Source organism: Solanum lycopersicum, chromosome 2 (assembly GCF_036512215.1).
Source record: "Solanum lycopersicum chromosome 2, SLM_r2.1".
Lineage (NCBI taxonomy): Eukaryota > Viridiplantae > Streptophyta > Magnoliopsida > Solanales > Solanaceae > Solanum > Solanum lycopersicum.
In genome coordinates, this window is record NC_090801.1 from 41,312,581 (window position 1) to 41,334,250 (window position 21,670).

Here is a 21,670-nt window from a genome sequence, read left to right on the forward strand (position 1 = left end):
TAAATAAAATTAGAGAAAATTATATTCAAATAGGAGTCATGTAGAATAATAAAAGGGACTGATGCAGAACATAACAATCCAAAGGGTAAATATAAACCCAAAGTTGGATGGTAGGGGCAAATATAACCAAAAAGTATAACAAAGGGTAAAATATAACCCTTTTCTAAGAGTACAGGGGCAAATCTATCTATACATAATAGGAGAAGTAAAAAGTGTCACATGTCAGCACCACAAATATTCAAGAATTGTAGTTTTTGAAAAAAACATTTTAAATATGTTCTAAAAATACAATTAAAGAAAAACAGGAATTTTATTAGCTATTTTAAATAGAAAATAAAAGTTCTTTTGTTAAAAAAAACTGTAATGGCAAAAAATTGATGATTTTTAAATGCCTCTAAATTTCAATTTTAAAGGAAAAAAAATGAAGTGGGACTATTTCTTTATATATAAAAACAGTAATGGCTTTTATGGGAAAAAATAAAAGATCTTTAAATGCTTCAAATTTTAATTTTTAAGGTTAAAAAATGAAAATCAAAAATTGAATTATTGTATGAAAAAAATTGTAATGTCTATTTATATTTATCACATTTTCAGTTATTTTAGCGTATGATCCGATAAAATTGAATATAAAAATATTTATCTAAAAAGGATAGAAAAAGTGCACCATAAAAAAGCTATAATTATATTTTAAAATTAATTAAAAAACTTATAGTGAAAAATAATGATTATCATTAAAAAATTAAAAAACTTATTTTAAAAAATAGTTAAAACAGTCCATTAGTAGTTAGTTGTAGAAATAGGATACTTTTTTTTTCCATTCATTTTTAAAATTTATCTTTATATATCTAAAAAAACATTTACAAAAAACACAAATAGAAAACAGTATTTAAAAAAAAACATATTGCAACTTAACGTTTGAATAGGTTTAAAGCATATCTTTTAATAATAAATAAATAAATAATGTGAAATGACATCCTAATAGGAGAGAGATAATGTATTTTTTGTGTCAAGTATAATTTGAGGAAAATAGGTAAAGTTGGGTGCTATAGTAGTCCTAAAACAAACATAAGTGATATTCTAAGTAATTTCCCAAACGTGGTGACTATCTATGGAAATTACTCTCTAAAGTTTTGGTAGATAGAGTTACACACATCTCCAAAGACATTTTATTTTCAAATGCAGTCGCAAGAGCAGTTACGTCAAGATCACACCCACCAAGTTGATTAAATTTTATCTACATCATGACAAATGGTACATATCAACATTATGTACTTGGATCATCGGGCGTATTCACACCACATAATCTAATTTGGCAACATTTACTGACTCCAGAAAATCAACATTACTAAAACCTAAATGTTCAATCACTTTGACAATGTTACCACAAATCGTCAGACCTTTGGTACACTTCTTCAATCTAGAAATGCTTTAATACTACAGGACTAAATATTACCATATCTTTATAGCACCACATTTATACTCATCGATCCAATGGAAGCAAGCAAAAACCTTACTGCCTTCAGTAAAGACTTTAGGTGCATTTCATAGACATAAGTATCTTAATCCTTCTGTTATTGCATATCATAAATCATTCCTAAGTTGTCGTTGTCACACCACCACCAACAACATTGCTCACTTAGTAAATGTAAAATTGTGTGTCAGAAATACTTACCTTTAATAAAGCACAAGAAAAAATGAATCATATGTGAACAGTAAAAGATAAATAAAAGAAACAGAGGTTGAAATTAGACTCACCAACTTGCCAATTTCATCTAAAGACACAGGGTCGTGAACAACCATGGTTTGATTCCGTGAACGACCCGTAGCCTATAATAGATAAACAATATCTCAGATTTGAATCCTCGTTGGTCAATCACAAGTTGCAAATGGATAGTAAGGTCTAGCAGATTAAGAACTCACTGTTGAAGAAGTGGGTCCTCAGAGGATGTAGCACCACTATTAGAGGTCTGCACAAAAACTGGGGTTCTTCCATCTACGGCCTGCATGGAGATACATAGACACATTAAAACTGAAAAATGAATCATCACAACAGGATGTGAAAGGTAATAGCCTGAGTGATGATTAGTAACTGAAACCAAACAGGTTGCTAACACAAATGAGCATAGCAAGGAGAATTAGATGAGTAATGCTTTACATAAATAGTTTCCTGTGAGTCTGTGACATAACCTCTGAACTTATGCCAACGGAAGTATGAAATTAATTAGCAGACGTATAATTTCTCTAGTTTTGCAGTAACTGGTATCAGAACCTCAAAATTATGGGTCTCACAGAGAAAACAACAACAAAAACCCAGTATAGTCTCACAAGAAGGGGGTCTCAAAAAGCAAATGTAATTCAATTTGCCTCTCCAACCATAACTCCGAGAAAGACCAAATTTTGACAGAGAAACCACTTATCACCTTTCTATATGTAGACCTTAACATGTGTCATAAAATGTCAACATGAGGTCTCTGGTTCAAATCCAGAGGAGGAGAAAAAAACACTAGGTGATTTCATCCAATCTGTCCAAGCCTCAGTAAAACATAGTTAATCGATACTTGTGCTAGTGAGAGGTAACATGTTTCTAGTGGAATTGATTGTGGTGCATGCACGCTAGCCTAGGCACCAACTGAACTATACTTGGATCTTTTAGGTAATATTTTATACCTTTCAACTGGTCCTCTTTTTCTTCAAGCAGGGTAAATGATAAATGAAAGACAGATAACCTGAGAAAGTTGGAACAATGTTGAAGTTTTGTAAGACCCTAATACAAAGGGAAATCTGGCCCATTATAAACGGATAGTTCGCACGAGAGTATTGTTTCTAAAAGGATCAACTACCACAAGATTCTCCATGATTAGAGATTGGTGAGAATAAATCATGATCTTTTCGAGTTGGCCCAAGAAGAAACCTACTTGCCAAAGACGAATTTTCTCCTTCCTTGGGGGAGGAAGAATTTTAATTTTTATATTGGAATGTCCTACTGGAAAAAGATTCTATATTGAAAAAAGATCACTATTGTATGTTTTGAGATTTTTTGATAGATTTTTCACATTTATTTTCATATTCATCTTTTAGATAGATTATGCCTTAATTTTTAAGGTTAGATTTTAGGGAAGTTATGCAATATGGCAATCATGTGATATGTTTTCACTATACACAACTATAATTTAAAAGAATTACAAATTCACAGCTATAGTTAGAACTTAATTGAAAATGTCTCTCCTCTATCCCGCGGCTATCTCCTCCCACTCTGCCCTCTCTCGCTCACATCTCTCTTCACCTTCTATAGCCCACAAAATGTTCCACATAATATGGCAAAACATGTCTGTGTCATCTGTCAATGGTTTTACGACAATTTATATCCTGCCAAATGTATTTGATTTTTTTGGATAAAGTTAAAGTTGTATTCTTTAGAATTAAGGTTATGCTGTCTACTTCCAAAAAGTTACAAGCTAAAACCATAATTACATTGATCCTAGGAAATCTACCAACTGTTCTGCTACTTCTATACCCTCTTCTTTACACCAAAAAAACAACATGTTAATGCAATTTTTTTTTAACTTTCTGCATAGTGTTAGTAATAATCTCATGACACCTTAGATTTCTCTCTCTCCAAATAGCCCCCCAGAGGTAGCTATAGATTGGGAAAAATGGGAATGCAATCATTTAGAAGAAGGAAACTCAAAATGATTAAACAACCACCATAGTGTCAATAAGACAACAATGAGGAATGGCATGGATGGACTGAAGAATCTGTTCAATTTGTTGAATAGGTTATCTTTTTCAAAATATTTCTTGTAAAGGGAGAGTCTCCCTAATTTATGTATTCTTAGAAACGTTTTATTATGAGAGGAGTCCTCTCTAGGTGCTTAGTTTATTAGATTACATCTTGTTGTATGTGGTTAAGTTGATGAACCTTAGTAGGATTAATCAACTATATACCCAACATAAGAAATGAGGTAAGGTTTATGTTCCCCTCCATGTACTTTTGATTTTAATAAATGATAAGGCCTGGGGGTGTTGCTCAGCCCCTGACCCACCACAAGGGTCGTTAAATAAATAAAAAAAAATAGCACCCCAGACACAAGCTGGTACTATAGACCACCATTTTTTTGTGTCTTGCTCCCCTCCCTCCTTATCCAGCAGCTTAAAAGATCAGCAGTATGTTCTTGCATCACCCAAGGCTCTTGAGAAATGTTGTACACCAAGCGCCACACCTGAACAATAACTATACAGTGTAGGAATAAGTGGTTGTTAGTTTCTTCCTTCTCATGACAAAGAAAACATCTGGAGATAATCTGAAAGCCTCTTTTTTTGAGTTTCTCCTGAGTGAGACATGCCCTTTTGGTGATCAACCAGGTGAAGCATTTCACCTTGATTGGGGTATTTCCCTCCCATATTTGTTTCCATGGACCATGAATTCCCCCATAGTGAGTCATGACCTCTCTCCTATACGGCCTACGTATAGAGAACTTGCCATCAGAGTCATGTTTACATCTTATACCATTTGCTTCTGTAGTAAGGCCCGTGAATTCACCCAATTTGAGTAGCATTTCAACAATTCTATCCACTTCCCAATCATTTAGATTTCTCCTGAAGGTGAGGTTCCATCCATGAGGGGACTAAATCTCAGGAATTTTAGCCTCAGGATTGGTTCAAAACGAGAAAAGATCGGGGAAAACCGAGTTTAGAAACTCTTGTCCAATCCACTTGTCCTTCCCAAAAAAATACTTTGTTACCCTCTCCCACCTTGACCACTAAATTCTTCTTCAGACTATCCCATAAATTTCTGATTGATCTCCAAACTGATACCTTATACGTGCTATCCACTACATTAGATATCCACTCCTTGATCTGCCCATACTTGTTGAGAATTGCTCTTCTCCATAATGCCTCATCTTCAACCACAAATCTTCAAAGCCATTTAGAAAGTAGACTTTTGTTCTGGACCCTCAAATTTTTTATGCCAAGACCCCCTGTCTTCTTGCTTAATAATGTTGTTTGTCATTTAACTAAGTGTATTTTTTTTCTTCTTTCTTCCCCGCCCATAGGAAATCGCACCTTAATTTATCCAACCTCTCTTCTACCTGTGCTAGTAAAGGGAAGAGAGACATAACATATGTAGGCAACACATCTAGAACCGAATTGATCAGAGTGACTCTACCTCCCAGAGATAGATAGTTTGCCTTCCAATTAGCCAACCTTTTTTCTGTCTTCTCAATGATTCCATCCCAAATCACCAGCTCCTTATGATTATTCCCCAAAGGCATTCCCAAGTAAGTAGTTGGTAAGTTCTCTATCTTGCATTGCAAGATGCTTGCCAACATCTGAATATTTGCCACTTCCTTAACTTGGAAGATGCTGCTTTTCCCCCCAGTTCATAGCCAGTCCGGAGATGGCCTCAAAAATCACCAAAACAACTCTAATGTAACTAACTTGTTCAGCCTTTGCATCATAAAATATTAGTGTATCATCTGCATATAAAAGGTGACTTATCTTCAAATTGACCCCTAACTGATTACCAATGTTGAAACCCTTTATCCAGTCCTTCTGATTTGTCACTCTAATCATACTGTTAAGACCCTCCATAGCTAAAATAAAAAGGAAGGGGGAGAGAGGGTCTCCCTATCTTAATCCTCTCTCAGAAGGAAAAAAACCAGCAGGTTCTCCATTAACAAGTATGGAGAACCTGACAGTTTTGATACAAAATCCTATCCATTTAAGCCATTGTCTCCAAACCCCATCTGCCTCAGTATATTAAGTAGAAACTCTCGATTGATATGATCATATGCCTTTTCTATATCAAGCTTGCACATGATTCATGGATCTCTCCTTTAATCCTTGAGTCTGCACACTCACTTGCTATTAACGCGACATCCATAAGTTGTCTTCCTTGAATGAAGGCCATTTGGTGATTATTCACTAATTTACTTATCACTTTCTTTAATCTCTTCACCAACAACTTGCCAAAAACCTTGTACACTCCACTAATGAGACTGATGGGTCTGAAATCCCCAAGTTCCAAAGATCCTGTCTTTTTTGGGATTAGAGCCACATAGGTGGCGTTTAGACTCTTCTCTATTTCATGTCTTATATGAAATTGTCTCACTACATTCGTGAAGTATATCTTCAGTATCTCTTAGAAGTTTTGGAAAAAACTCATCGGAAAGCCATCTGGTCCGGAGGCCTTATCATTAGCATATGATTTTATGCAATTAAAAACTTCCTTTTCCTCAAATTGCCTTTGCATCCATACATTTTCCTCTTGTGTAATGCTTTCCGCTCCCTGTACTTTAAATTCTGACCTCTTTTATTCTGCTTCTCTGTAGAGATTTTGATAGTAACTGATTATGCTTCCTTAAATTTCTTCTGAATGTGTTACTGTAACCCCTTCAACCATCTGCTTGTTAATGGTGTTGAATCTTTTATGAGTAGTAGCCATCCTGTGAAAATACTTGGTATTTTTGTCTCTGTGTTTGAGCCAGTGTATTCTAGACCTCTGGCTCCAAGATATTTCCTCATTTTTTGTAACATCTTTAAACTCCATTGAAAGGTGTACTTTCTGGAGTAACTCATCCTTTGATAGTAATCTCGACTCTTGAGTCTTTTCTAAAATTGACAACTGATTTAAGATTTCCTCTTTTCTCTGATTCCAATTGTTTCTATTCTCATGTTTCCATTCTTTTAGCTTCCCCTTTAGCATCCTCAACTTGGTGGCTAGGACATAAGAGCCCGTACCCGTGATATTAAAAGATGCCCACCAATCTTCAACTTTGTGTGTGAAACCCTCCATCATTAACCACCATTGTTCGAACTTGAAGTAAGACTTCTTCAAATTTAAATCTCCACAATCGAGCAAAATTTGATTGTGATTAGAATCTATTTTGGGAAGCATGCTCTGTTTTATCCGTGTGAAGGTCTCATCCCACTGGGAAGAGAATAAAAACCTATCAATTCTGAAAGCAGACATGTGATTGTCCCCCCTTCTCCAAGTAAAAGACCCCCCCAACTAAAGGAGGGTCGATGAAATCCATCTCATTAATCCAATTAGAGAATTCAGTCATTGGCGAAGTAATTTTGTGCCCTTATGATCTTTCATTTGGGTATCTTGTAGCATTAAAATCTCCACACGCTACCCAAGGCCTATTACACAGTTCTTTGATGTTGATGAATTCTTGCCAAAGTTCTATTCTAGTTATTGGATCACACGAGGCATACACACCTGAAAATAACCATGTGAATGCCTAATTAATGCCTTCAAACTTGCAGGTCACCATTTGGTTTGCAGCTAGTACCAACTCTCTTCTCCACACCCGTTTATCCCACATCACTACGATGCCACCACTTCTGCCTATAACATCCAAATGAAACTCCTTCATCCATCTATTTTGCCATAATTGTTTGAAAACATTCACCTCTGATCCTCCTAATTTTGTCTCAACCAGAACATAAATATCAGCCTCCCAATGTTGGAATAATCTCCTAACTATCCCCTTTTTTTTCTGTTCCATATACCCCCCTTATATTCCAAGAAAGGATTTTGACTTTCATTGGAAATTTGTGTTTGTTATTCTCCCCTTGTTTCTTGATTCCCCTTCTTTAAACTTAACATGAAAACTCCAAATTTCTTATCTCCTTTGGGATTGTGTTCTTTGTGTTGATTGGTGTTGTCTCCAACTTCTTCTGCCTCAAATCCCCCATCTTTTGATCAATTCTCAGAAATTTATGAAAAGTCGTCTTATCACATCCTTCAAAATCAACCCCAAAAAGTTGTCTGAGTTTGAGTACATTAGAAGCTTTGTCTTTGATTTCTTGATCTGAGAGACTATCATTAATTTGAAGAGGAAGAGGGTCTTAAAATACTGTAATTTGCTCATTAAAACAGTTGCCCTGATGAAGATTTATCTTATCAGTTTTTTTTGAAATAATTCCTGCCCCTTCAGTGTAAAAAATAACCATAGGCATGTTGTTTTCTTCATCTCCCAACACTATTGACCTAAGGCATATTGCTGCATCTCTCACTCCGGTTCCCATCTCCATCTGTGATAAGTTTGAACTCGGAAAAAAGTTATTCTCTATCGAAAGGATGTTGCCAACAAAAGTTTCTTTTTCTAACTGAATGGGGTCTTTCTTAGGCAATTGGTCTTCATGAGACCCACTGTCATTTATCCTAATTTGGTCCACCACTTCTAATACAACTCCTGGGCCCACATTTTTTTATTATTTCCCTCACTTGTTTTTCATTCAGACCTGCGTGTTCCTTTTCCCCTTTCTTTTACCAAATTAACTGTGTATCATTACTCAAAATGTTTTGCTCGGCCTCCTTTGTGATACAAGTCATCAAAAAGTTTTGTTGTGGGAACTCCCTTCCAGAAACAAGTTGTGTTGCATCTTCTAATTGCTGGACCTGCATTAGATTCGAATTTCGTCTGAATCTCACCGGAGCTTCACACCATACTGGCAAAGAAAAATTAAATTCTCACTCACTTCTACATATGCCGGAATTTTCTTCAGAGATCCTTTTACTCGAATACGGGCCCATCTCAGGTGATTCTTGAGTTGGGTTTCTTCTTCTGTTTCAATCCATCTGCCGCACTGCTCCCCTATCCCCCTCATCACATCAGTCCAAAGATGTAATAGTAGTCCCAAAATTCGAACCTAAAACCAATCAAATTGTTGTTGGGCTTGAATAGATCTTGTCGTCGGTCACCACCTTTCAAGTTCTAGTAGATGGTTGCTCCTACTCCATCTCCGTGCTAAAACATTTTCAGCATCTCTTGTCGACTGAAATTCGAAAAGGAATTGGATCCTATTCAAGTCAAATACTTGTACATTGTGAGTACCTCTATATGTGTTTTGCGCCCATTTCCTAACATCGTTGTGAGAAGGTATCTCATCACAATCTAGGAGGCTGCCAACTAGACTTCTCCTCAAACGATCCTTATCTCTATTGGTGCTGTTCTTTGGAGCTAATTGATGTTCATTAGGGGGTCATCTTCTTTTTTTGAAGAGCTTCCTTATAACTTCCTTTTCCTTTTTGTCCATTTCTGATTATCTCACCTGCATTTAAGGTTTCTCTCTGTAAAATTTCAGCCTTAGTAATAAAGACCTCAATTTTCTTAGAGAGATCAGACCAGCCAACAATAAATGAGATTTCAGGGAGAATAATAATAGATCTCAGCTCTCCTTTAACAGTTTTAACAGACATAAATCTACCATATTTATTGTAATTTAAAGAGCAATAAATAAGAGTAGTTAAATCTCTGCATCTCCAAGTTTTGAAGGATTTCCCTTTGATTTCTGAAGCTACATTAAATCTTGTGAAATTAGCTCTTAGGCCTAACTCACACCCCAAAAGCTAGATCAAAGAGAGGAGGTTTGCCCAAGCCTTATAAGGAGTTCACCCATCTCATTAACAACCGATGTGGGACTTTTGTCATTCTTTAACACCCCACCTCACGCCCAGTGCTTAACATCTGGTGTGGGCAATTTTGAATTTGAGGGCCCCCAACACTGGTGGGATGGGCCCTGCTCTGATATCATGTAAAATTAGATCTTAAGCCTAACTCACACCCCAAAAGCAAGCTCAGAAGGAGGAAGATTGCCCAAGCTTTATAAGGAGTTCACCCATCTTATTAACTTGTGAAATTAGGTCTTAGGCCTTACTGACACCCAAAAGCTAGCTCATTAATTTTTGAAATTAGGTTTTAAGACTAACTCATACCCCAAAAGCTAGCTCAAAGGGAGGAGGATTGTCCAATCCTTATAAAGAGTCTACCCATCTCATTAACCATCGATATGGGACTTTTGTCATTTTTTAACACCCCACCTCACGCTCAGTGCTTAGCATCTGGTGGTGTGGATGATTTTGATTTTGGGGGCCCCAATATCGGGTTAGACGGGCCTTGCTCTGATACCATGTGAAATTAGGCCTTAGGCCTAACTCACACCCTAAAATCTAGCTTAAAGGGAGGAGGATTGCCCAAGCCTCATAAGGAGTTCAACCATCCCATTAACCATCGATGTGGGACTTTTGTCATTCTTTAACACCCCACCTCACGCTCAGTGCTTAGCATTTGGTGCATGGACAATTTTGATTTTGGGGGCCCCAACATCAGGTGAGACGGGCCCTGCTCTAATGCCATGTGAAATTAGGTCTTAAGCCTAACTCACACCCCAAAAGCTAGCTCAAAGGGAGGAGGATTACCCAAGCCTTATAAAGAGTCCACCCATCTCATTAGCCACCGATGTGGAACTTTTGTCATTCTTTAACAAATCTTATGCATAGCCACTGTAGAGCTACTCTACTCAACTCCAATCTTTTCACATACTGTCCAACACTCTCCACCCATTCAAACCTAGATTCTGAAGCTAGCGTAGTATTAGTTAAGTCATAAGACTTACTACCTAGTTTGAAAAATATTTTGTTATCCATCTCTGTTTAGAAAAGAAAAGAAAGTGCTTTAAACTAAAGCGGAGCGGGAGGTGAAAGCCCTTTTGGCCTTGATCGAAGGAAGAAAAAGAATAAGATTTGATCTTTTGTCGACTCACGCATCGGCGCGTGTCGAGCGTGACATCAATATTTAAGAAGAAGTGGTGGCGCGTGCAGGCGCGTCAGAGACTTTCTGGTGATGAGTCTTTTTGGGCTTGAGTCTTTAGAGGCTTTGGTGGAAGGAGATTGTCAGAAAAGGAAGAGGGAGGGAGGATTCCAGTGATCAGAAGGATTGCCTGAGGGGTTAAAGGTTGTGAGTTAATTTAAAAATTACATTGGGTTTCGTCCTGCCAATTGTATTTGTTAATACACATACACTTGATACAATTATATTCGGTAATATAAATCAATTGTATTCGTGTACTTAATACAATGAATACAACATGTATTCCCCCCTCCCCTCCCAATCTCGCTAGCCTCTATCCTCCTTCTAACATGTAGCTAAATACAATAAGTTTTTTATACAATTATATTCATTAATACAAACCAAGTATATCAATTGTACTCGTGACTATTATTATTTCAAAGACACTTCAAAAACTCGTGAAAGTTTGATTAGGGAATAAATTGTATCTTATTCTCTTTCTACTTCCTCATTTTTTCCTTCTATTTCCCTCTTCCCCTATTTCTATCTCATTTCTCTGTTTTTCTCTTCCTCTTTCTTATTCTCTCTCTTTTCTCACTAGGGCACACAAAAACATACATACAGAAACATTAAGCCATCAAAAAACCATTCACCAAAGAATTGAAAAAAAAAGAACTGAGTCTCACATTGACATGTGTGATATAGTGGCATATGGCACATTTAATTGATGGAATGATTAGGACCTGAAGATCAAGAGAAAATTACATTTGTTCCAGATTTGCATAAAACCAAAACTAAGAGAAATTAAGAAAATGAAGATACAGATACGAAATCTCAAGTAGAAATGACTACTTATTTAGCTCGCTAAATCCTGTTACTATAGTAAATGATAAGAATTGCAAATTTTAAGTGCTAGTCACCTACGAATTCAATAAAAACACTATTTACAAATTACATTTTTATAACAATTTTTCATTTTCAATGTAACATTGGAACATCGATTCATTGATTACACACACACGAACATATATTTAAAAACACAGAAGACAGAACATATAGTAACACCCATTTCCTAAACATAGCGCAGTATGTTGTCTAAATTACTTGTACCATATTATGTACATTAAACTTGTCCCAGTTCCTAAACATATAGCAGTATGTTATCTAGATTACTTTTACCATATTATGTACATTAAACTTTAATTTTTTCAGTAGTTCTTTATGCTATTGTTTTCGGGAAGACATGTAACTCTTACAGATCTTCATTTCCTATATTTTTAACCTTTTTATGTAAAGAGAAAATATGTAGACCAACAATGTTATATGGAAGTGATGTTGGGCATCTTAAGTCCAACACATCTACAAAATGAGCGTCATAAAAATGTGGAGGCTAAGATGGAGGTTCGGTCAAACAAGACTGGACAAGATAAAAAATGACCAGATTAACAAAAAAATTTCTAGTAGGTACATCAAGGATAAAATAAAAGGTCTCTTTAAATGGATTGATCATGTTTTATGTCGACTACCAGATGCACAAAACAATAGTAAGTGAAGGCGTTAAATGCGACGAAGTAGACCTAAAATCACTGGGAAGAAAGTTGTCTCAAAGGATCTACATTCTCTTGGAAATTGGGGATCCTGCAAACTAAGTGCAAGATAGGGCACAATTAAAGAAAATATTTATAGGCTATACCTATTTGTTGGAATATATGTTTTGGTCACGTTAGCACTTTTACTTTATGTCCTACGTTTTTCCAAGCATTGTTCAACCTTTCAGATATTCATACGTCCCTAGAAAGTATAATGGACTATTACTTTCTACTTTATTTTCATTATTATTTTATTTTAGATAATATTGGATTGCAATGAGTTCATATGTAGTGACAATTCATATAGCCAACCTCAACTTGTTAGGAATGAAGTAAAATTACTGTTGTTGTAAAGAGAAAATATGCAAATATCCACAAATAAAAGCAACAAATACAAGAAGGGAAACTGGAGAATGAAAGGAGTTAGGTGGTACAAACTTTGAAAGTCTGCTTGTTGGAAAATGCGTATAAAGATTTGGTGGAGACAAGTACAACATATAAAAGTTGTAGTAACAGTTAATTGAGGAGAAGATGAAGGACTAAACGTCAAGTAAAATAACCCTACACATGAATGTAAGGAAGTATATCCTAGGACACTAAGAAGTGTATTTGATTTGCTCCCATTGTATGTTTTTATCTTTATCAACATCAAATATAAGTTTATATTATGTAGTGCCCCCAGTTAACTAGTTTTCAATAAACTGACTATTTAGCATATGAAATAAATTTCAGATCATGTAGTATACCCACTTAACTAGTTGTCAATAAACTAATATACTTAGGATCTTTGGTTCTTGTACTAGAAAAAATAACTCATTTTATTCACATACTAATTATATGGAGAGTATAATCTATCAATTGTGTATTCGGTCAATAATGACAAGATTATTGTTATGGGGAGAACAATAATGAAGGGATTGTTAGGCAGTGAATGATAATGTAGTAATTCTTATATGTTGAACAATAATACATAGAATGCTATGTAGGGAGAACATATTTTTAGTACATGTTTGTCTTTGAGTATTTTACCTCTCGTATTGCTAATACATATTCTTTTTCCATATTCTATCCTATGTAATACATATTATTTTTCTACATTCTATCCTGTGTAAAATAAGCGAAGATTCCTGCATAACTTGACGCAAATATTATTTAAATGTAGAATTAGTTGTGTAAATTATAGGGCCAACCAAACATTGCATTAGTTATGTTGGGATTATTTTCTTAATCCCTCCAACCAAACACCATACTATTTTTATTGAGATTTTATGATGAGATATTTTACCTAATCCCTAAACCAAACAACACTGAAGATATGAAAATAGATGTTGTAAAAGACAAAAATAAATGGTGGAAAAAATGAAGACATGAAAGGAAAATAAGAAAAAATGGAATATCATCCCTATTATATCCAACTAACATAATGAAGACAGTACACATATGTTTCGAAGGGACTTCCACTCCAATTTTGAAACGGAGTACTTCGACGCATGCAGTCTTTATCTTTCTTTTCTTTTTTCTCATGAAAGGGAAGCTAATACCTTTTTATACTTCGCAAGTATGCTCTGGATACTAAATGCACAAAATTACTTACCTTATAAAAAAGAATTGTTAATTAGACTGTGATTTCTTAATTTCTAAAGAAAAGAAGTCCCAATATTTGTACCTGGCACAAGGTTCACTGTATGACAGCAGGCACATCTCACACTAGTTGCCCCACGTGGATGCATCAATAAGGTGCGACAACATCCACATATCAGTTGAGCCATTTCCGTTCCTGCATAGAGGGAAGAATTTAAGCAACATCACAAGAATGGATAAGTTGAAGGCATACATAGTGCAGCGAACAACAGTAAGCTGTGTCATTTGGGACAGTTGGCAATTAGTTGATAAAAGTTCCTCACACTGATAATTAAATTAGTTTTTTCTCCTTTCAGGATTCGTTGGCGAAGGGATACTATAATTTTTCAGAAGTGGAGATATTGCTCATAAGAAAATGGATGTGACCCATCCTATAATGTAGTGTAAGAAAATGCTTGATTGATGGAAAAATAAGAAGAACAACTCACTGTTTGGGGAGAATTTTCTTCTGTTCCATCCAACAGGGATGACTTGAGTGTTTGAGATATATGAACAACAACCTAGATAGTCATGGTCTCCAAATTCTAGATACAACAATTGATGTGAGTTTATCTCCAACCTTAGAAAACAAGATCATCTGGAAGATGTGCTTGTAGGTTATAGGCTTATAACATGGTGCCTGATTGATCAAATCGAGGTGCACTCAAACTAGAACAGATGTCACAGTCGTAAAATTTGGAAAAGCTCTCACTCAACTTTATTATAGGGTAGTACTTGTCAATAATAAGTGTTGAAAAAAGATATCTAATAAAGAAAAAGCTAAGCAACCACATTCTTCTCAACATTGGTTTTAAAAGACGTATAATAAAATTATCTTCCTTTCTTGCTTCACTTCACGTCATTTCTCTCAAGAAATAAATTCTTTAACTACTTCCCTCCAAATTGAGCCAAGAGAAAACATGTTCCTTCATAAAATTAATGGAAAGAACATAATGGAAAATGCATTTGCTGGACCAACAGAGAAAGGCTATAATAAGGGGAAAATAAATTATTTCAACTTCCCCTCAAATCTTATAGAGTTCCCATTTGTTCTTCTCAATAACTAAGTTCCTAAAAGAATCACCAAGCAATTGAAACTAACCTTTACCATATCAAACCCATGGTTAAATTTGCCTTGCCAACCAAAACCAAATCAAACCTCAGGTTTAATAATTATCAATGTTCATCATTTAAAAAATATGCACCAATGGTATTCAACTTGTCAACATTTAGAACTTAGGAGCTAGTAAAACTGCCACCTTTCAATCCCACCTGCGTCATTTGTAGTTTCTATTTAATGGATGGTAACAACAAAAGCAAGATACGATTATACATCGTAATGTGTTGTGGACTTCATGTTGTTTGCTTGTACTATTAAATGGTGGATGTTGGTCTCTTGTTGATTTTATGGCTTGATTAGAGGTGACAATTTTAGTCCATATATAGTAAAATGAAATCATTTTGCCATATTAAATTAAATGGATCAGTCATATTTTCTTTACTTTTCTTAAATGGGTTCATATGGTCTTCAACCAATTTAAGCTCATACAAATATGGATAAAATGGGTTAACATCAGAATCCATATCCAGACCATATAAGTGAAATGAAACTATTTTGTCCATATTAAATTGAATGAATCACTCATATTTTCTTTCCTTTTCTTAAATGGGTTAAAATGGTCTTCAACCTATTAAGCTCATACAAATATGAAGAAAATGGGTTAACATGAGAATTCATATCCAGCCCATATAAGTGAAATGAAACAAACTTTTTTTTGTTTTCGAAAAACAGAAAAATTTAGGGGTGGATTGGTGGAAGGTCCACCGGGGGGTGCCCGAAGGGATGATTTAATTTATTTTTTTTGTAAAAAAGATTTTTTTTTGTTTATGGAGAATTTAGGGGTAGGTTGGTGGGGGGGGGGGGATGCTTAGGATGGCTATAATTTTTTTTTTGAAAAAACACTTTATTTTGTTTTCGAAAAACAAAAAAGTTTAGGCGTCAGATGGCGTAAAGATCCATATTTCCGCATATTATATTTGGATGGAGTGTAATCTAAACCATTTTTTCTCAATCCATATTCAACTTATCCAAATCCGATTCAATCCAACCATTTGCCACCCCTAGGCTTGATTATGATTTGATAATTGATAGTGTTTGGGTGGTATAACGTCAATTTCCTACTACATTTTTTTTCTACTTCAGATTGTAAATTAGTTTTCTGATCTTCTAAATGTTAAGTCTTTTCCTCTGTAAATTCCAGAGTTTTAAAAAGATAATTTACCCTCTTTTTTCTTTGGGGGGACACCCAAAGCTGCTTTTGATGCAAGTCATAAGGAGTGCTCAACTGGAGTCAAGCTCTAGGGTCATTTCATTCTCATAATAAAATTATTGCAGCACATGACCAGACAAGTTGCCTTTGCCTCGCTGACAAAAGAGAATATTATTTAAGTCGACGCAGGATAGAGGGCCGGGTCATACTCCACAGCACTTGATCTGTGGACCGATATTAAACTAGGAGATTCTCAGCGATTAAAAAAATATTGTTTGAATTCTCACAGAACACTAAAACCTAACTATATAAATTCTATTTAATCAAGACAATAAGCTTTAATTGGCACAAAATGTTGTCCCTTCTTCATTGTAAATTCGTGTGTTTCTGACATATAATCCACGTTAATTACAACCGCAATGTTGTATTTAAAATATATTTGAATTGTTAACAAAGCTACAGAGTGATACTAGAATGCTGGAATATAAATCTCATATGTAGCAACGGTTGAAATTTTTTTAGATAAATTGAGATATGGTATCATGAATGAAATAGAACCAGGAAACTATAGTGAAGGGAGAAGTAGAGACTATCCTAGCTACAAGCTCACCAACAATTTAAAAGTCTCGACAACATAGCTCACCAGGCGAGGAGGATTGCTAGTGTCAAGGAAAGGCCTACCTGTTAGCTTGCTTAGCTAGGAGAGAAAAAATCCAAGGAGGGCCTCGCCTTTCCCATTTCAAGTGAGGAGAAATTTTGAGAAAGAAAATTCTGGAGCCAAAATACTGACAACCAGTAATGAGAGGCTAATGGAGAGATTTAGCAAGAAGCTAAACTATCTAAAAATTGGATTTCTTGCAATGAGAGGAAGTGACTGGAAGCTGGCCTTAGCCAAAGAAAAGGGTCTTTCCAAGTAGGACTTCACCAAGGGAGAAGATTAAGAATTCATTATGAAAACTCATTTATTGAAACTTTGACAGCTTTTTGAAGAGGAAGCATTTCACCATCAATGCTACTTTGAGGTACGTCATTAATAGTCATTTATGATAGATCTCGTCTACTTATTACATGTAACCCTCCCATGGGTTAAAATTCACCAAAAACTCAAAGTCCATCAAGAACTTGAAAATTTCTAGTGTTTCTTCAAGACGTAATGTCTTGCTTTTTTTATTTCAATGTGATAAAAATATCATATAATGAAGGTATTTAGACCATTTGAATTGTGGATTAAGTGAACTCTAGAAACATGAATTCTTGAAAAGATAATATATCTAGTGGAGAAAAAAATAAAAGTAAATTTGGGCTAGAGAATGAATTAAGTATTCCATGAACCCCAATGACTAGGAACCATCATATGGTAGATCATTTAAATATGAATTAACAGAATAATAGAAGAAGGAATATATGAACCCTAAACGGGTTTTTTATTTATTCCGTTGGTTGGATATTAGTTGAAATTGGAACCGCTCTATGTAGATTAAATTGCGGTGGATGCTTGGATGTCTTTTGGGTTTTATTGAAGAGCGTAGACAAGGTAAGTTAAGGTGTACCTCTTTTTAAAGGCATTTTATTAAAAATGCATGGCTTCCAAAATCATGAAAAACGTTTGACCGGTTAGTATGAGTTCATAGGCACAAGCCAGACATACTTACCATGCTTTGAATGACTTATGCTAAACTTCTATGTTATGGACATTTTATACCTTATGCTGGCTAGACCTAATCTTAAAATTGAAAATAACAATTATGACACGTTTCTACATGATATGTGATTTCCTTATGAACATGTTTATGTTAAAGACTCATGCTTGCACGTTTTACTTGATTTCAAATATGAGATCTATTTTCAAGTTCAAAATCAAAATTGAAATTTTATATAACAACTAGTCTTAAATGACTCATAAGCTAAACATGCCAAAATTTGAATGTTTACAGGACCAAAAGATGATTAAATGATCTAACCTTAGAAACATTTATCTAGAAACTACTCATGCTATTCATGCCATTTTTAATGGCGGCTGCTCACATTATTTCATAAGGAGGTATTTTTTTGTGCTTTCACTTATCATTGAAACAACGCGGAATTATGGTGAGACAGTCTTGCGACCGGATATTGTTCGTCCGTCATGATGTCCAAATCGCATATATGCTATGACTGCCCAATTAAGGAAATGTTATGTTTAGTTATACTAAAAGTTTATTATTACAATTTCCAAATATTTATTGCTTTCCATAAATGGATCATTATGAAATGCTTTAAGATATTATGCTACTAGGTAAATTTCTCGTGCTTCGCACGGTGGTGAACTACATCAATGATCTACTTCTGAACATTTGATAATACAAGTGGTTTTGAGAGTACAACCCCATGATAAATTGTCAAGAATATTTTATCCAAAGAAGAAATGATATGTTTTTTTTTAAATCTTAAAACGAAAAAGATTTGATTCTAAGTCCTTATGAATTTTGTTATTAATTCTTTATTTTACTATAGTTGTTCATCACTAAATTCTTTATATCATATATGTAATTGTTTCATTGTCTATATTTGTATTTTAAAAAGTGGTACAAATATTTCATTCATCAATTGCAAGAGTTTTTCTCCTATTCAAGGCATCTACATACAAAATCATAATATTATACATCTTATGTAGTTAGTTGTGTACTTGATAAATTAATTAAAATATAAAAACACATCTCTTGAAGTTCAATGAAATAACGTATATCGCTCAAATAATTTAGATTAAATATGTCCTGGCAAATCCCTTATTATAAAATCATAAGCAGTCGATGACACTACTTTGATAGTCAAAGACATATTTTGTTGTTTATGTACTTATAAGGAAATAATTATTTCTTTAATATTTGATTAATATAGATTCATCCTACTTTGAGGGGTAATTCATGGACTCCAAACCCAGAATTTGAACCCCAAATGTTTGATTAAGGTTGAGTACAATACTTACCATCCCACTACATTCATTTATTTTTTGGATGTCACTAAGATTGAATTCTTCGATAAGATAGAAATTTGAATAAATATTTCTCCAAGGTAGTGTGGACCACCATAACTTTTGAACACTCAAAGTCTCTTCTTGGACATCCCATGGATCTTTTAGCCACTGAAAACTCTATAAAGTTCAAAGTCATGTATTTTACAAGATTAAGAATTCTAATATACATGACACCAATAGTTTAATGATTATATCAAACTCGTGATTAACATATCTTTACTTCAACATAATGATCAAAAGCATAAACATAAAAAATAAAGTTTAAAAACATGTACTCAAAAATAAAATTTAATCATAAATTAATGACCGTAAAAAAAATGAGGATATGTAATAATAAAATGAAACATCAAGGAAAACATCGAGCCACTAAATTCACATTGCTCCCGTAAGAAAATTATTTCATTCTAGTGCTCGAGGTTGAACGATTCTATTCACCAGTGTGTTGATAGAAAAACAATTGTGTTAGTGAGTCAGGAGCAAAGTACACGAATATTTAATTGTGCAGAAGAAAAAGAAGAAGTTAAAATTTTTGTTGTTTTAAAATGAGAGGAAATCCTTCTATTTATAGACAACAAAGGGTTGTGTGAATAAATGTTTATTGTGCCTTATCGGAAAGGTCACAACTCTTTGGACAAGTCATTATCTTTCATAAAAGTCACAATCTTTCATAAAAAAATACAACTATTCATAAAAGCTGCAACTCTTCATAAAAGTCATAACTCTTAGTAAAAGTTGCAACTTTTCATAGAAGTCAAAACTTAATTTTAAAGTCCCAGCTTTTCATAAAAGTCACAACTTTTCATAAAAAAATGACTAATTTTGGAAATAAATAAGTTAAAGAGAATCTTGGCATGTGGTGACGCCACATAGGCGGGCTTAGGGTTCTCTTTTACATAAATATATGATATGATTAATGCATTACCGTGTTTTAAAGTATCGTTTCAACCTTATTAGTTGGAGTCAAAAATATCTAGATGGTACAAGGTACAATTTACCTAGCTCCCATGGGCATTATTGTTTTTGTAGTATGTTGCGAATAATGTTACATTCAGAGCTGACAGTACAAGCTAGGTCTCATCTCTTTAGTTTTTCTATATTGATGAGCCTACCTCAATCATCTGAGGGAGCTAGTTTAGATCCTTATTCTTTTGTTTAGCAGTAACATGTCTCATGTATATTCATAAAGGTTCCATGATACTTCTTGTGAGAGTTACATATATATACAAAGGGATTCATTATTTTGCTTCCTCATGTTCATGATGATGATTCAGTTTTATGTTATGTTTTGCCTATGTATCTTATCTTTGGTTTCCGCTATGATGAGGTTATTAAGCCATAAGTTTTAGTCATACATTTTCCCAATGTTGGTGTTATAGTTATGTAACTGCATGCTCATTGAAATAGGTAGACAAGTCTACGTGGTATTCCTAGAGTAAGTTTACGGGTGCATGCCATACTCCTCCTTCTTGGAGCATTATATTTACATTAAAACCCTGAGATGGGTCTCAGCTTGAAGGTGGTACAGATTGCAAATCCATTGAAGTTTTCCTACCTAAGTTCAAATTCTTCTTCTTCCACTTTCTTAATGTAGAACTCAAATAAGAGAACTAAGTGTTTAACTAAGGGGCAAGCCCCAATCTATAGCTTATGCATTTCTCTTTGTGTTTGAACATCTTCCTTGCTAACAAATATCTTCGCTTAGCATGTCAAATTTCTTGCTTTCTGGCTAGTATTTTATGAAACATGTTAGCTCTCAAAACACATTAGCTTGAACTCCAAAAACGCTGTTTTCTTTTTCCCTGGGTGAGTGAAGGGGAAAGACACGAGGGGATTCCACCTCCAACTTCATCCACGAGCAATCGTGTATGTCAGCTCGTATGATATTTTCTAGCCATGTTTCTATAGAGAAGTTAATCAAATCCAAAGATGAAATTATAGTTTTGAGATATTACTCTTTGTTATTTTTTTCCCTTTTCATCATTGGCTAGCACCAACTGTCACCACCAAATGAAACAGAAATTGAATAGTATCAAAAGAAAAGGCACAGAATCAGCCCAAGTATCAAATAAACTGTATCAAGTACTTTTATCATAAATCATCGATAACAGAGAGAAAGGACAGATACCAGGAGGCGGGACAGGGGTGAGGTTATTGCACACTGCACAACAGACATTAGTAGCTCCTCTGGGATAAAGAAGAATTGTCCTACACCCACTGCACACCAACGGACTCTGCATAGCTGCACTCCGAAATCAAAACCAAATACTCATACCACTCCTACAGTAACAAACAAATGCTTAACTTTCAAGCTCCCACGTTACACAAATCAAACAAAATTCATGAGCTGAACGAATCACAATAAGTAACTTTCATATAATTTACTTCAATCTATGCCTAAAATATCAAGCATTATCCTCACATTCAATCACCAATCCTTTAATACTTAAGGGTTCCAAAAATAAAAGAAATCCCCAACCCATAAATTCATAAATACTCAAATTCTCAAACACCAAGAAAATAACCAAATTTCATCAACCAAAAAAGTCAATTAAGCTTATCTATCCATCAATTTACCCTATTTTCCATAGCCATAATTTG

The 21,670-nt window shown here is 34.6% G+C and overlaps 1 protein-coding gene across 1 annotated transcript; it reads right to left on the minus strand.

Moving 5' to 3' along the window:
* Positions 1 to 1,432: 1,432 nt before the first annotated feature.
* LOC101253843 (protein LOL1-like) lies at positions 1,433 to 21,670 on the minus strand. Its single transcript, XM_069294632.1, has 3 exons — positions 21,198 to 21,670; positions 13,836 to 13,946; positions 1,433 to 2,000 (listed from the first exon to the last, which is right to left on the minus strand). The coding sequence occupies exons 1-3, from the start codon at positions 21,307 to 21,309 to the stop codon at positions 1,960 to 1,962; spliced, it is 264 nt and encodes an 87-aa protein (XP_069150733.1). The 5' UTR covers positions 21,310 to 21,670; the 3' UTR covers positions 1,433 to 1,959.

Bases quoted from the DNA above. Each gene is read 5' to 3' on its own strand.
- LOC101253843 (XM_069294632.1), bottom strand. From the start codon at position 21,309: ATGCAGAGTCCGTTGGTGTGCAGTGGGTGTAGGACAATTCTTCTTTAT. The intron at 13,947-21,197 runs GTATCTGTCCTT...CCCTCTATGCAG, and splicing joins CACCCCTGTCCCGCCTCCTG to GAACGGAAATGGCTCAACTG. The intron at 2,001-13,835 runs GTACAAATATTG...ATCTCCATGCAG, and splicing joins TACAGTGAACCTTGTGCCAG to GCCGTAGATGGAAGAACCCC.